This window comes from Pan paniscus, chromosome 3 (genome assembly GCF_029289425.2).
Source record: "Pan paniscus chromosome 3, NHGRI_mPanPan1-v2.0_pri, whole genome shotgun sequence".
Lineage (NCBI taxonomy): Eukaryota > Metazoa > Chordata > Mammalia > Primates > Hominidae > Pan > Pan paniscus.
The window spans coordinates 85,490,884-85,504,425 of record NC_073252.2 but is presented as its reverse complement, the minus strand read 5'-3'; the positions used below and the strand labels follow the sequence as shown (position 1 = coordinate 85,504,425).

Genomic DNA, 13,542 nt, shown 5'->3' with positions numbered 1-13,542 from the left:
TTTTAAAACATGATGATCACCTCAACTGCCTCCAATCACTAGAAGAATGATGAGGATTAATGAGTTTTACTACTTGGGCTGAGCTGCTGTATACTTGTTTCATTTTATAAAATCCAAATTCAGTTTAAACCTGTGGCTACAGAGTGTGAGGAATATTATAAACATGTTTACATGATAATGTGTGAAGAAAAAGAATAATGAATATTAAATGTTACCTTAGGCATAAATATGGTTACATTATCATTTGTTTGAAGAACGAACTTTTTTTTCTTTTAAGGCTGAAAAATCATCAGTACTAAAGTCAAAAGAGGAAAGCCATGAACAGTCAGCAGAACAGGGCAAGAGTTCTAGCCAAGAGCTGGGATTGAAGGATCAAGAGGACAGTGATGGTGACTTAAGTGTGAATTTGGAGTATGCACCAACTGAAGGTACATTGGACATAAAAGAAGATATGAGTGAGCCTCAGGAGAAAAAACTCTCAGAGAACACTGATTTTTTGGCTCCTGGTGTTAGTTCCTTCACAGATTCTAACCAACAAGAAAGTATCACAAAGAGAGAGGAAAACCAAGAACAACCTAGAAATTATTCACATCATCAGTTGAACAGGAGCAGTAAACATAGCCAAGGCCTAAGGGATCAAGGAAACCAAGAGCAGGATCCAAATATTTCCAATGGAGAAGAGGAAGAAGAAAAAGGGCCAGGTGAAGTTGGTACCCACAATGATAACCAAGAAAGAAAGACAGAATTGCCCAGGGAGCATGCTAACAGCAAGCAGGAGGAAGACAATACCCAATCTGATGATATTTTGGAAGAGTCTGATCAACCAACTCAAGTAAGCAAGATGCAGGAGGATGAATTTGATCAGGGTAACCAAGAACAAGAAGATAACTCCAATGCAGAAATGGAAGAGGAAAATGCATCGAACGTCAATAAGCACATTCAAGAAACTGAATGGCAGAGTCAAGAGGGTAAAACTGGCCTGGAAGCTATCAGCAACCACAAAGAGACAGATGAAAAGACTGTTTCTGAGGCTCTGCTCATGGAACCTACTGATGATGGTAATACCACGCCCAGAAATCATGGAGTTGATGATGATGGCAATGATGATGGCGATGATGGCGGCACTGATGGCCCCAGGCACAGTGCAAGTGATGACTACTTCATCCCAAGCCAGGCCTTTCTGGAGGCCGAGAGAGCTCAATCCATTGCCTATCACCTCAAAATTGAGGAGCAAAGAGAAAAAGTACATGAAAATGAAAATATAGGTACCAGTGAGCCTGGAGAGCACCAAGAGGTAAAATTATTTTAAATGGTCCTTGTCCAATATAAACAGTCATGACCTTTCTCTGTGCTCTCACAGTGTCATGTATGGATGTCTACTAGTACATTACTAAAATATATTACAGTTATTTCTTTTTAGGTCTATCTTTATCATTAGGCTGAGAATGCCTGTTTTATTTGAGTTCCCGTAGATGCAGATCTTGGATTTGAGTGTTGTTTATTTAAGAAGCACAGGGAACAAAGAGGAGTGCAGAAGTAACACAAGAAGGAAAGGAAGCTAATAAAAGGAACATCATTCAAGCCATGTAAAGACATTTTCTCAGAATTATTCCATTTGGCGACTGAAGGAGCTAGGGTACTTCTTTTGGCTGAGGATTGCTAGAGGGGTATTAATTTCCCAGCATTTCCAGCCTGTCCCTTGAGTGAGCCAGGTCAATTTCCATGATTTTTCAGGCACGGAAATGCAGATATTGGCCATTGAAAGTCCCTGGAACTAGCTGGAATGATAAATTATGACAGATCTGAAGGATAGGAGATACTGGCAACTGCTGCTCTAATGCCTTGAAAGCAGATGCCATATTGTTTTCGAATTGAATCACCAGTGTCCAACAAAATGTCTCTGACATAACAAAAGAGCCAACAATGTTTGTTGAATTAGTTATAAAGATTAAGGTCCTACTTTATTAAGCAAACACATACCAAAATGATAATCTGGAAACTACAGCAGGATCGGGGCAGGGAGGAAGCATATTTGGAGCTTTCATTCAAAATCCTGGCAGCCACCCACCAGCAGGACTTGGCACAGATTTTGGTACACAAGGTCAATGGTAACCTCAGTTACTGAGAACTCTGCTGCCACTCTAACGTAGAAGTTTTCTTATACCTTAAAAGCCTGGTATGAAAGCTTTACCAACAAATTCAGAGAGATTTCCAATGTAACTCTGGCTTAACTACAAAATCACAAGATAATACTACATTTCTAGTGTTTTCTCAAATCCAAAGAAGAGACTCCAAGTCTTATTGAGTAATCCCCAGAGATAACGCACTAAATCTCATTGATAAAGATAGAAATGGGTCCTGTTCTCCAAGGGTTACTGTCTACCTCCACAGTTGTGACTGATTTCCCTTTCTTTTTTCTTTTCTTTTTTTTTTTTTTTTGAGACGGAGTCTCACTCCTTCACCCAGGCTGGAGTGCAGTGGCGCAATCTCGGCTCACTGCAACCTCTGCCTCCCAGGTTCAAGCAATTCTCCTGTCTCAGCCACTCAAGTAGGTGGGACTATAGGCGCCTGCCACCATGCCCAGCTAATTTTTGTATTTTTAGTAGAGACAGGGTTTCACCTTGTTGGTCAGGCTGGTCTCAAATTCCTGACCTCAGGTGATCCACCCACCTCAGCCTCCCAAAGTGCTGGGATTACAGGCTCCATTTCTTCTTTTTTTTTCTGTTTTGTTTTGTTTTTAGAGATGGAGTCTTGCTCTGTCTCCTAGGCTGGAGTGCAGTGATGCAATCACAGCTTACTGCAACCTCAACCTCCTGGGCTCTAGCAGTCCTCCCACCTTAGCCTCCTGAGTAACCGGGACCACAGGCATGCACCATCATGCCCAGCTAATTTTTTTTTTTTTTTTTTTTTTTTTTTTTAGGGTAGAGATGGAGTTTCCCTATGTTGCCCAGGTTGGTCTTAAACTCCTGGGCTCAAGTGATCCTCCCACCCTGGCCTCCCAAAGTGCTGGGATTACACACGTGGTTTCCCTTTCTGAGATTTGAAATGATTTGAGCATGAAAAATACTCTGTGAAAGTATGCACAGTGAAAATATAAATTAAGTAATGGCTCTCCTCTTAGTAGATTTTAACTTTTGCTCTTGTTATTCTAAAGGCCAAGAAAGCAGAGAACTCATCAAATGAGGAGGAAACGTCAAGTGAAGGCAACATGAGGGTGCATGGTGTGGGTAAGTATGCATGAAGCAAGCTGTTTGTGACTGTATCAAGGAAGAAATGGAATCTGCCACTTTGGGCTTGCCCCTCCATCCTTTGTGAATGCTGCACAGAATTTTTTCTCTCCCCAGTCCTCCCCAAGGAAATGCTCCCATAAATTGTTGACATTTTCTTGTGCATACTTGATATACAACTATGGGTAAATGTGTTTGCAAACTGGAAGCCCTGTTGAGATATTAGTGAAAGGGCTAGAGTTCTTCCTTAAATCCTTTTGCTTCTGAAAAGACTTAATTCTATCTTATTTATTCTCAAATCTGTAACTTGCTGGTGAATTTATATCCCATACTTGATAAAGGACCTTATTCCTCCCCCTATCACAAACATTTTGAATTTCAGCCTTATTTCACTTCTGACCAGCTTGCACAACGTTGCACTAAGGACTTCAGACTATGACCGTCTCAGGCATAGAAGAGCTGTCTGTTCTTTGCACATCTCCAATCCAAACTGCTGCAAGAGGAAATCTAGATTATCATGTAAAATAATCTGTAAAATTATCATGTAAAATAGAAGGTTCCATCTGACATTAACACATCAATTAAAGAGGATTCCAATGTCTTCCCACTTCCAAATTTGCAAATTTCAAGGACTTCAAAATTTCCCCCCATTAGTGAAAATGAAACTAGTTGAGTGAATTTGTATTTACATACTCAATTTAACTTTGTCCATGCTTCCTGCCCAATCTTTTCTGCTAGATTCTTGCATGAGCTTCCAGTGTAAAAGAGGCCACATCTGTAAGGCAGACCAACAGGGAAAACCTCACTGTGTCTGCCAGGATCCAGTGACTTGTCCTCCAACAAAACCCCTTGATCAAGTAAGTATTCTGCAAAATAGTCTTTAAATGGCTCCAAAAGGTTACTGATTGAAATAAAAATATTTGCCATTGAAATTTTTGCTTAAAAAAGGTAGATACCTAGGTTATCATTTGGTTATTTGGGATATTTGGAACATCTGCAGTTTTCATTCTACTGAGCTTATCTAGAGCTAAATTGTCATCACCGTTGGTACAGTTTAGTTGATTTTTTTGATGCCAAATGGAACAATTACGATTTTAATAGTCTCACCTACCTGACTGCATCTTTGGCACAGCACTGTTATCAGCATATGAGCTTTAAGGAGCAGAGTGTCTTCCAGTGAGCATTTGGCTCTATCAGCTTTTTCTTCTACTTATCTTCCATAGGTTTGTGGCACTGACAATCAGACCTATGCTAGCTCCTGTCATCTATTCGCTACTAAATGCAGACTGGAGGGGACCAAAAAGGGGCATCAACTCCAGCTGGATTATTTTGGAGCCTGCAAATGTAAGATTATGTCCCTCCTGTCAACCATCATCTCTGAGAGGGCTTGGGGTGAATCTGGACATGCCTGAATTATCTATATGCAAACAGGGAAAAGCTGATGTAGTTCTGAACACAAAAATCATCAACTGGAGAAACTTAAAAAATAAGAACTCTCAGGCCTTAACCGTAGGACATTCTGATTTAACTGAACTAGGTTGGAATCGTGACATTGTTTTTTTTATTTGTTTTTAAAGTAACCTAGACAATTCTAATGTGCAGCCAGGGCTCAGAACCACTATGATAATGCTATCCACTTAATCACAGAGTTGAATCACTGGGATTTTGCTACATTATTTGCCCTTTTCCCAATTTAAGTTAAGCCTTTGCCAAGAAGTCTTCTGACAACACATTTTTCCAGAAGTATTTTAAGGCTGTCTTCCTTCCCCAGGATATTCTCAATTGTGTTTGGCTCCCCTTACCACTAAGTGATTCTCCACATTAGCAGTGCTCACTAATGTTTCTGGGTCTCCTCCCCTTCCAGACACAGGAGAGGATGAAACATGTCAGCCTCCTGGACGTTAGGTATGACCATATATCTTGCTTTGTCCAATGAAATGTGAAAAAAGTCATCTATGTGAGTTCTGGACAGAAGCATTCAAGAGCTGGGGTATGGTTCTCCATCCTCTGCTCCTTTGCCACCACAAACTCTCTTTGAGATAGTGGCCTCAAAAAATGGCAACGTCATTGGTGGCTGGCAAGATAGCCAAATAGGGACCGCTCTGGTTTGCAGCTCCCAGTGAGATCAACGCAGAAAGAGGGTGATTTCTGCATTTCCAACTGAGGTACCCAGCTCATTGGGACTGGTTAGACGGTGGGTGCAGCTCACAGAGGGGGAGCCAAAGTAGGGTGGGGTGTTGCCTCACCCAGTAACTGCAAGGGATCGGGAAACTCTCTCCCCTAGCGAAGGGAAGCTGTGAGGGACTGTGCTGCGAAAGACGGTGCATTCTGGCCCAGATACTACGCTTTTCCCACAGTCTTCGCAATCCACAGACCAGGAGATTCCGTCGGGTGCCTACACCACCAGGACCCTGGGTTTCAAGCACAAAACTGGGCCACCATTTGGGTAGACACCGAGCTAGCTACAGGAGTTTTTTTCCATATCCCAGTGGCACCTGGAATGCCAGCAAGACAGAACTGTTCACTTCCCTGGAAATGTGGCTGAAGCCAGTGAGCCAAATGGTCTAGCTCAGTGGATCCCACCCCCACAGAGCCCAGCAAGCTAAGATCCACTGGCTTGAAATTCTTGCTGCCAGCACAGCAGTCTGAAGTTGACCTGGGATGCTTGAGTTTGGTGGGGGGAGGGGCATCCACCATTACTGAGGCTTGAGTTGGCGGTTTTCCCTTCACAGTGTAAACAAAGCTGCTAGGAAGTTCGGACTGGGTGGAGCCCACGGCAGCACCAGAAAGCCACTGTAGCTAGACTGCCTCTCTAGATTCTTCCTCTCTGGGAAAGGCATCTCTGAAAGTAAGGCAGCAGCCCCAGTCAGGGGTTTATAGATAAAGCTCCCATCTCCTTGGGAAAGAGCACCTGGGGGAAGGGGCGGCTGTGGGCAGAGCAGACTTAAATGTTCCTGCCTGCCGGCTCTGAAGAGAGCAGCAGATCTCCCAGCACAGCATTCAAGCTCTGCTAAGGAACAGACTGCCTCCTCAAGTGGGTCCCTGGCCCCCATGCCTCCTGACTGGGAGAAACCTCCCAGCAGGGGTCAACAGACATCTCATACAGGAGAGCTCTGGCTGGCATCTAGCAGGTACCCCTCTGGGACGAAGCTTCCAGAGGAAGGAACAGGCAGCAATGTTTGCTGTTCTGCAGCCTCTGCTGGTGACACCCAGGCAAACAAGGTCTAGAATGGACCTTGAGGGAACTCCAGCAGACCTGCAGCAGAGGGGCCTGTTAGAAGGAAAACTAATGAACAGAAAGGAATAGCATCAACATCAACAAAAAAGATATCCACACAAAAACCCCATCCAAAGGCCACTAACATCAAAGACCAAAGGCAGAAAATCCATGAAGATGAGGAAAAACCAACACAAAAAGCCTGAAAATTCCAAAAATAGGAATGCCTCTTCTCCTCCAAAGGATCACAACTCCTTGCCAGCAAGGGAACAAAAGTGGATGGAGAATGAGTTTGAGGAAGTGACAGAAGTAGGCTTCAGAACATGGGTAATAACAAACTCCTCTGAGTTAAAGGAACATGTTATAACCCAATACAAGGAAGCTAAGAACCTTGAAAAAAGGTTAGAGGAATTGCTAACCAGAATAACCAGTTTAGAGAAGAACATAAATGACCTGATGGAGCTGAAAAACACAGCACGAGAACTTCGTGAAGCATACACAAGTATCAATATCCAAATCGATTAAGTGGAAGAAAGGATATCAGAGATTGAAGATCAACTTAATGAAATAAAGCGTGAAGACAAGATTAGAGAAAAAAGAATGAAAAGGAATAAACAAAGCCTCCAAGAAATGTGAGACTATGTGAAAAGACCAAACCTACATCTGATTGGTGTACCTGGAAGTAATGAGGAGAATGGAACCAAGTTGGAAAACGCTCTTCAGGATATTATCCGAGAGAACTTCCCCAACCTAGCAAGACAGAACAACACTGAAATTCAGCAAATACGGAGAACACCACAAAGATAATCCTCAAGAAGAGCAACTCCAAGACACATAATTGTCAGATTCACCAAGGTTGAAATGAAGGAAAAAATGTTAAGGGCAGCCAGACAGAAAGGTCGGAATACCCACAAAGGGAAGCCCATCAGACTAACAGTGGAACTCTCTGCAGAAACCCTACAAGCAAGAAAAGAGTGGGGGCCAATATTCAACATGCTTAAAGAAAAGAATTTTCGACCTAGAATTTCATAACCAGTCAAACTAAGCTTCATAAGTGAAGGAGAAATAAAATATTTTACAGATAAGCAAATGCTGAGAGATTTTTTCACCACCAGGCCTGCTTTACAAGAGCTTCTGAAGGAAGCACTAAATATGGAAAGGAAAAACCAGTACCAGCCACTGCAAAAACATACCAAATTGTAAAGACCATCGACACTATGAAGAAACTACATCAACTAATGGGCAAAATAACCAGCTAGCATCATAATGACAGGATCAAATTCACACATAACAATATTAATTTTAAATGTAAATGGGCTAAATGCCCCAATTAAAAGACACAGACTGGCAAATTGGATAAAAAGTCAAGACCCATCAGCGTGCTGTATTCAGGAGACCCAGCTCACGTGCAAAGACATACATAGGCTCAAAATTAAGGGATGGAGGACTATTTACCAAGAATTGGAAAGCAAAAAAAAAAAAAAGCAGGAATTGCAATACTAGCCTCTGATAAAACAGGCTTTAAACCAACAAAGATCAAAAAACACAAAGAAGGGCATCACATAATGGTAAAGAGATAAATGCAACAAGAAGAGCTAACTATCCTAAACATATATGCACCCAATATAGGAGCACCCAGATATATAAAGCAAGTTCTTAGAGACCTACAAAGAGACTTAGACTCCCACACAATAATAGTGGGAGACTTTAAAACCCCACTGTCAAAATTAGACAGATCAACAAGACAGACATTAACAAGTATATTCAGGACTTGAACTCAGCTCTGGACCAAGCAGACCTAATAGACATCTACAGAACTCTCCACCCCAAATCAACAGAATATACGTTCTTCTCAGCACCACATTGTACTTATTCTAAAATTCACCAAATAATTCAAAGTAAAAACTCCTCAGCAGATGCAAAAGAATGGAAATCATAACAGTCTCTCAGACCACACTGCAATCAAATTAGAACTCAGGATTAAGAAACTCACTCAAAACTGCACAAATACATGGAAACTGAACAACCTGCTCCTGAATGACTACTGGGTAAATAACGAAATTAAGGCAGAAATAAGGAAGTTCTTTGAAACCAATGAGAATGAAGACAAAACGGGCCAGAATCTCTGGGACACAGCTAAAGCAGTGTTTAGAGGGAAATATATACCACTAAATGCCCATAAGAGAAAGCAGGAAAGATCTAAAATTGACACCCTAGCATCACAATTAAAAGAACTAGAGAAGCAAGAGCAAACACATTCAAAAGCTAGCAGAAGACAAGAAATAACTAAGATCAGAGCATAACTGAAGGAGATAGAGACACGAAAAACCCTTCAAAAAATCAATGAACCTAGGAGCTGGTTTTTTTAAAAGATTAACAGACTAGATAGACAGCTAGCCAGACTAATAGAGAAGAAAAGAGAGAAGAATCAAATAGATACAATAAAAAATGATAAAGGGGATATCACCACTGATCCCACAGAAATACAAACTACCATCAGAGAATACTATAAACACCTCTATACAAATAAACTAGAAAATCTAGAAGAAATAGATAAATTCCTGGACACATATACCCTCCCAAGACTAAATCAGGAAGAAGTTGAATCCCTGAATAGACCAATAACAAGTTCTGAAATTGAGGCAGTAATTAATAGCCTACCAACCAAAAAAAGCTGGGGACCAGACAGATTCACAGCTGAATTCTACCAGAGGTACAAAGAGGAGCTGGTACTATTCCTTCAGAAAGTATTCCAAACAATAGAAAAAGAGGGACTCCTCCCTAGCTCATTTTATGAGGCCAGCATCATCCTGATACCAAAACCTGACAGATATACAAAAAAAAAAAAATTTCAGGCCAATATCACTGATGAACATGGATGCGAAAATCCTCAATAAAATACTGGCAAACCAAATCCAGGAGCACATCAAAAAGCTTATCTACCACAATCAAGTCATCTTCATCCCTGGGATGCAAGGATGGTTCAACATACGCAAATCAATAAGTGTAAGCCATCACATAAACAGAACTAATGACAAAAACCACATGATTATCTCAATAGATGCAGAAAAGGTCTTCAACAAAATTCAATACCCCTTCATGCTAAAAACTCTCAATAAACTAGGTATTGATGGAACATATCTCAAAATAATAACAGCTATTTATGACAAACCCATAGCCAATATCATACTGAATGGGCAGAAGCTGGAAGCATTCCCTTTGAAAACCAGCACAAGACAAGGAAGCCCTCTCTCACCACTCCTATTCAACATAGTATTGGAAGTTCTGGCCAGGGCAGTCAGGCAAGAGAAATAAATAAAGGGCATTCAAATAGGAAGACAGGAAGTCAAATTGTCCCTGTTTGCAGATGACATGATTGTATATTTAGAAAACCCCATCATCTCAGTCCAAAATCTCCTTTAGCTGATAAGCAACTTCAGCAAAGTCTCAGGATACAAAATCAATGTATGAAAATCACAAGCATTCCTATATACCAATAACAGACAAGCAGAGAGCCAAATCATAAGTGAATGCCCATTCGCAATTGCTACAAAGAGAATAAAATACCTAGGAATACAACTTACAATGGATGTGAAGGACCTCTTCAAGGAGAACTACAAACCATTGCTGAAGGAAATAAGAGAGGACACAAACAAATGCTCATGGATAGGAAGAATCAATATCATGAAAATGGTTGTACTGCCCAAAGTAATTTATAGATTCAATCCTATCCCCATCAAGCTACCACTGACTTTCTTCACAGAATTAGGAAAAAACTACTTTAAAGTTCATATGGAACCAAAAAAGAGCCCATATATCCAAGACAATCCTAAGCAAAAACAACAAAGCTGGAGGCATCACGCTAACTAACTTCAAACTATACTACAAGGCTACAGTAACTAAAACAGCATGGTACTGGTATCAAAACAGATATATAGACCAATGGAACAGAGCAGATGGCTCAGAAATAATGCCACACATATACAGCCATCTGATATTTGACAAACCTGACAAAAATAAGCAATGGGGAAAGGATTCCTTATTTAATAAATGGTGCTGGGAAAACTGGCTAGCCATATGCAGAAAACTGAAACTGGATCCCTTCCTTACACTTCATACAAAAATTAACTCAAGATGGATTAAAGACTTAAACATAAGACCTAAAACCATAAAAACCCTAGAAGAAAACTTAGGCAATACCATTCAGGACATAGGCATGGGCAAAGACTTCATGACTAAAACACCGAAAGCAATGACAACAAAAGCCAAAATTGATTAATGGGATCTAATTAAACTAAAGAGCTTCTGCACAGCAAGAGAAACTATCATCAGAGTAAACAGGCAACCTACAGAATGGGAGAAAATTTTTGCAATCTGTCAATCTAACTAAGGGCTTATACCCAGAACCTACAAGGAACAGATACAAATTTACAAGAAAAAAACAACCCCATCAAAAAGTGGGTGAAGCATATGAACAGACACTTCTCAAAAAGAAGACATTTATGCGGCCAAAAAACATATGAAAAAAAGCTCATAATCACTCGTCATTAGACAAGTGCAAATCAAAACCACATTGAGATACCACCTCTCACCAGTTAGAATGGCGATCATTAAAAAGTCAGGAAACAACAGATACTGGAGAGGATGTGAAGAAATAGGAATGCTTTCATACTGTTGGTGGGAGTAAATTAGTTCAATCATTGTGGAAGACAGTGTGGCAATTCCTCAAGGATCTAGAACTAAAAATACCATTTGGTACAGCAATCCCATTACTGGGTATATACCCAAAGGGTTACAAATCATTCTACTATAAAGATGCATTCACACATATGTTTATTACAGCACTGTTCACAATAGCAAAGACTTGGAACCAACCAAAATGCCCATCAGTGATAGACTGGATAAAGAAAATATGACACATATACACCATGGAATACTATGCAGCCATAAAAAAGGATAAGTTCACGTCCTTTGCAGAGACATGGATGAAGCTGGAAAACATCGTTCTCAGCAAACTAACACAGGAACAGAAAACCAAACACTGCATGTTCTCACTCATAAGTGGGAGTTGAACAGTGAAAACACATGGACACAGGGAGGGGAATATTATATACCAGGGCCTGTCAGGGGCTGGGGGACTAGGAGAGGGATAGCATTAGGAGAAATATCTAATGTAGATGATGGGTTGATGGGTGCAGCAAACCACTATGGCATGTGTATACCTATGTAACAAACCTGCACATTCTGCACATGTATCTCAGAACTTAAAGTATAATTAAAAAAAAAAACCAAAACGACAGTGATCCTGAGCTCTGGGGAGACTGCAACGAGCAGAGCCCTCCTGCCAACTTGTATTGGACTTGTAGCAGGATTGCAAAATTGACTTTTGTTTCTTTAAGCCACTGAGATTTAGCATTATTTCTTACCGTAGTATCAGCTAATAGCTACCTTTTTCTCTATTCAATAGCACTTGTGCCCTCCACCTACAAATTTCAACTCTGATTCTACAGTAGTGATTCTGGGGCCTAGCTGCACATCCAAATAGATCTTGGAGCTTTAAAAACATCCTGATGCCCAGACTTCACGCCAGACCAATCACATCAGAATTTACTTGATTGGAAGCTGGCATTTGGTATGTTTTTTAAAACCCCAGGCAATTTTGTTGTGCTGCTGCCAGGGCTGAAGACCACTGTAATAATAATGGGGCCCTGAGAAAGCTCTGTCAGTTGCCAGAAGTCGTTAAGCTTCCTATTATGAGGACTTGCCATAGGACACGAATAAGCCGAAAGATTACAGTACGTTTTCTGCTTGTAACAGCTATTCCTACTTGTACGGACTTTGAAGTGATTCAGTTTCCTCTACGGATGAGAGACTGGCTCAAGAATATCCTCATGCAGCTTTATGAAGCCAACTCTGAACACGCTGGTTATCTAAATGAGAAGCAGAGAAATAAAGTAAGTTATCCACAGGTTAGCTTCTTCAATGTCTGTCTACAGGGCATGAGGAAGAAAGACGTGGTGGGGGGGCTACCTACCTCTGCATACTGGCAAAAGCCCACTATGCTTCCCCATGCCCGGTTAGCCCATGTGGCTTAACAGAATAATAGATGTCACCATTCACGCCACAAGGTTTCAGACACCACCAAACCGCCCCATTCTTCCCAATGGTCAGTGGCCTGAATTAGGGCTCTTCAATTCCTACCTAGAGCAAGCTCTGGTTGAGCAAAGTTAATATAAATTTAGCATTGATCTAGTCAGTCCAAACATCTTATTTAAATCTAAGCATTTGTTTTGTTCTCATAGGCCAGACCTAGATGTATGATATAAAGTAAATCCATTACTCAAAATATCAGTAATATATTAAGATTAAAAAGTACAGAACATTGATTCCAAAAGCTTCCAGAGAAAATTCATTCACCAGATAGTTATTGAGTGTATCCTGGGTGCCAGAAATTGACCTAAATACTGGAGATACAGCAACGAAAAGAAAATCTCTGCCTTCATGAGTTTACATTCTGGGTGAAGAGACAGACTCTAAACAAATAAGTATATATGTGTGTGCGTATGTAATGTTTGTATATGCATATATTTGTATATACATATATATGCATATATGCAATTATATATAGTAAAATAAGCATTTATGTAAATGTAACCAAATCAGCAAATATATGTATAAGTATGTCAGTTGGGATTAAACATGGTGTGAAGACAAATAAAACAAGAAGGAGGGTGTGCATTAACTGTGTCAGATGCTGTTTATAGGTTATTAGTTGAAGACTGAGAATTGGCCAGGGATTTAGCATGTCAAAGTCATAGTTGACCTTGATAGGAGCTGTTCCTGGGGTGGGAGCATGTTTCAGGAGGGAAGCTCCAGTGGACAGAGTTCAACAGAGACTAGGAGGAATGGATGCAGCAAGTATAGACAATCCTTTCAAGGAGTTTTGCTATGAAGAGATAAAGAGAAATGGGGTGGCAGCTGGAGTGGAAAGTGAGTTCAAGAGTCCCACCTAGCAGTGGAAGATGGTAGAGGATGTTTGCATGCTTCTGGAAATAACCCAGTCAAGAAGGAAATATTAGTGGGGAGCACAGAATGCAC

At 40.7% G+C, this 13,542-nt stretch overlaps 1 protein-coding gene across 2 annotated transcripts in view; it reads left to right on the top strand.

Moving 5' to 3' along the window:
- SPARCL1 (SPARC like 1) overlaps window positions 1-13,542 on the top strand; it is a 56,864-nt gene that overhangs the window by 35,398 nt on the left and 7,924 nt on the right. For both annotated transcript variants that reach the window (XM_003811263.5, XM_003811264.5), the window contains 5 exons: window positions 278-1,294; window positions 3,155-3,227; window positions 3,966-4,084; window positions 4,451-4,571; window positions 12,262-12,398. In XM_003811263.5, the coding sequence (XP_003811311.1) occupies window positions 278-1,294; window positions 3,155-3,227; window positions 3,966-4,084; window positions 4,451-4,571; window positions 12,262-12,398 (1,467 nt within the window). The remainder of the gene's footprint in view (window positions 1-277; window positions 1,295-3,154; window positions 3,228-3,965; window positions 4,085-4,450; window positions 4,572-12,261; window positions 12,399-13,542) is intronic.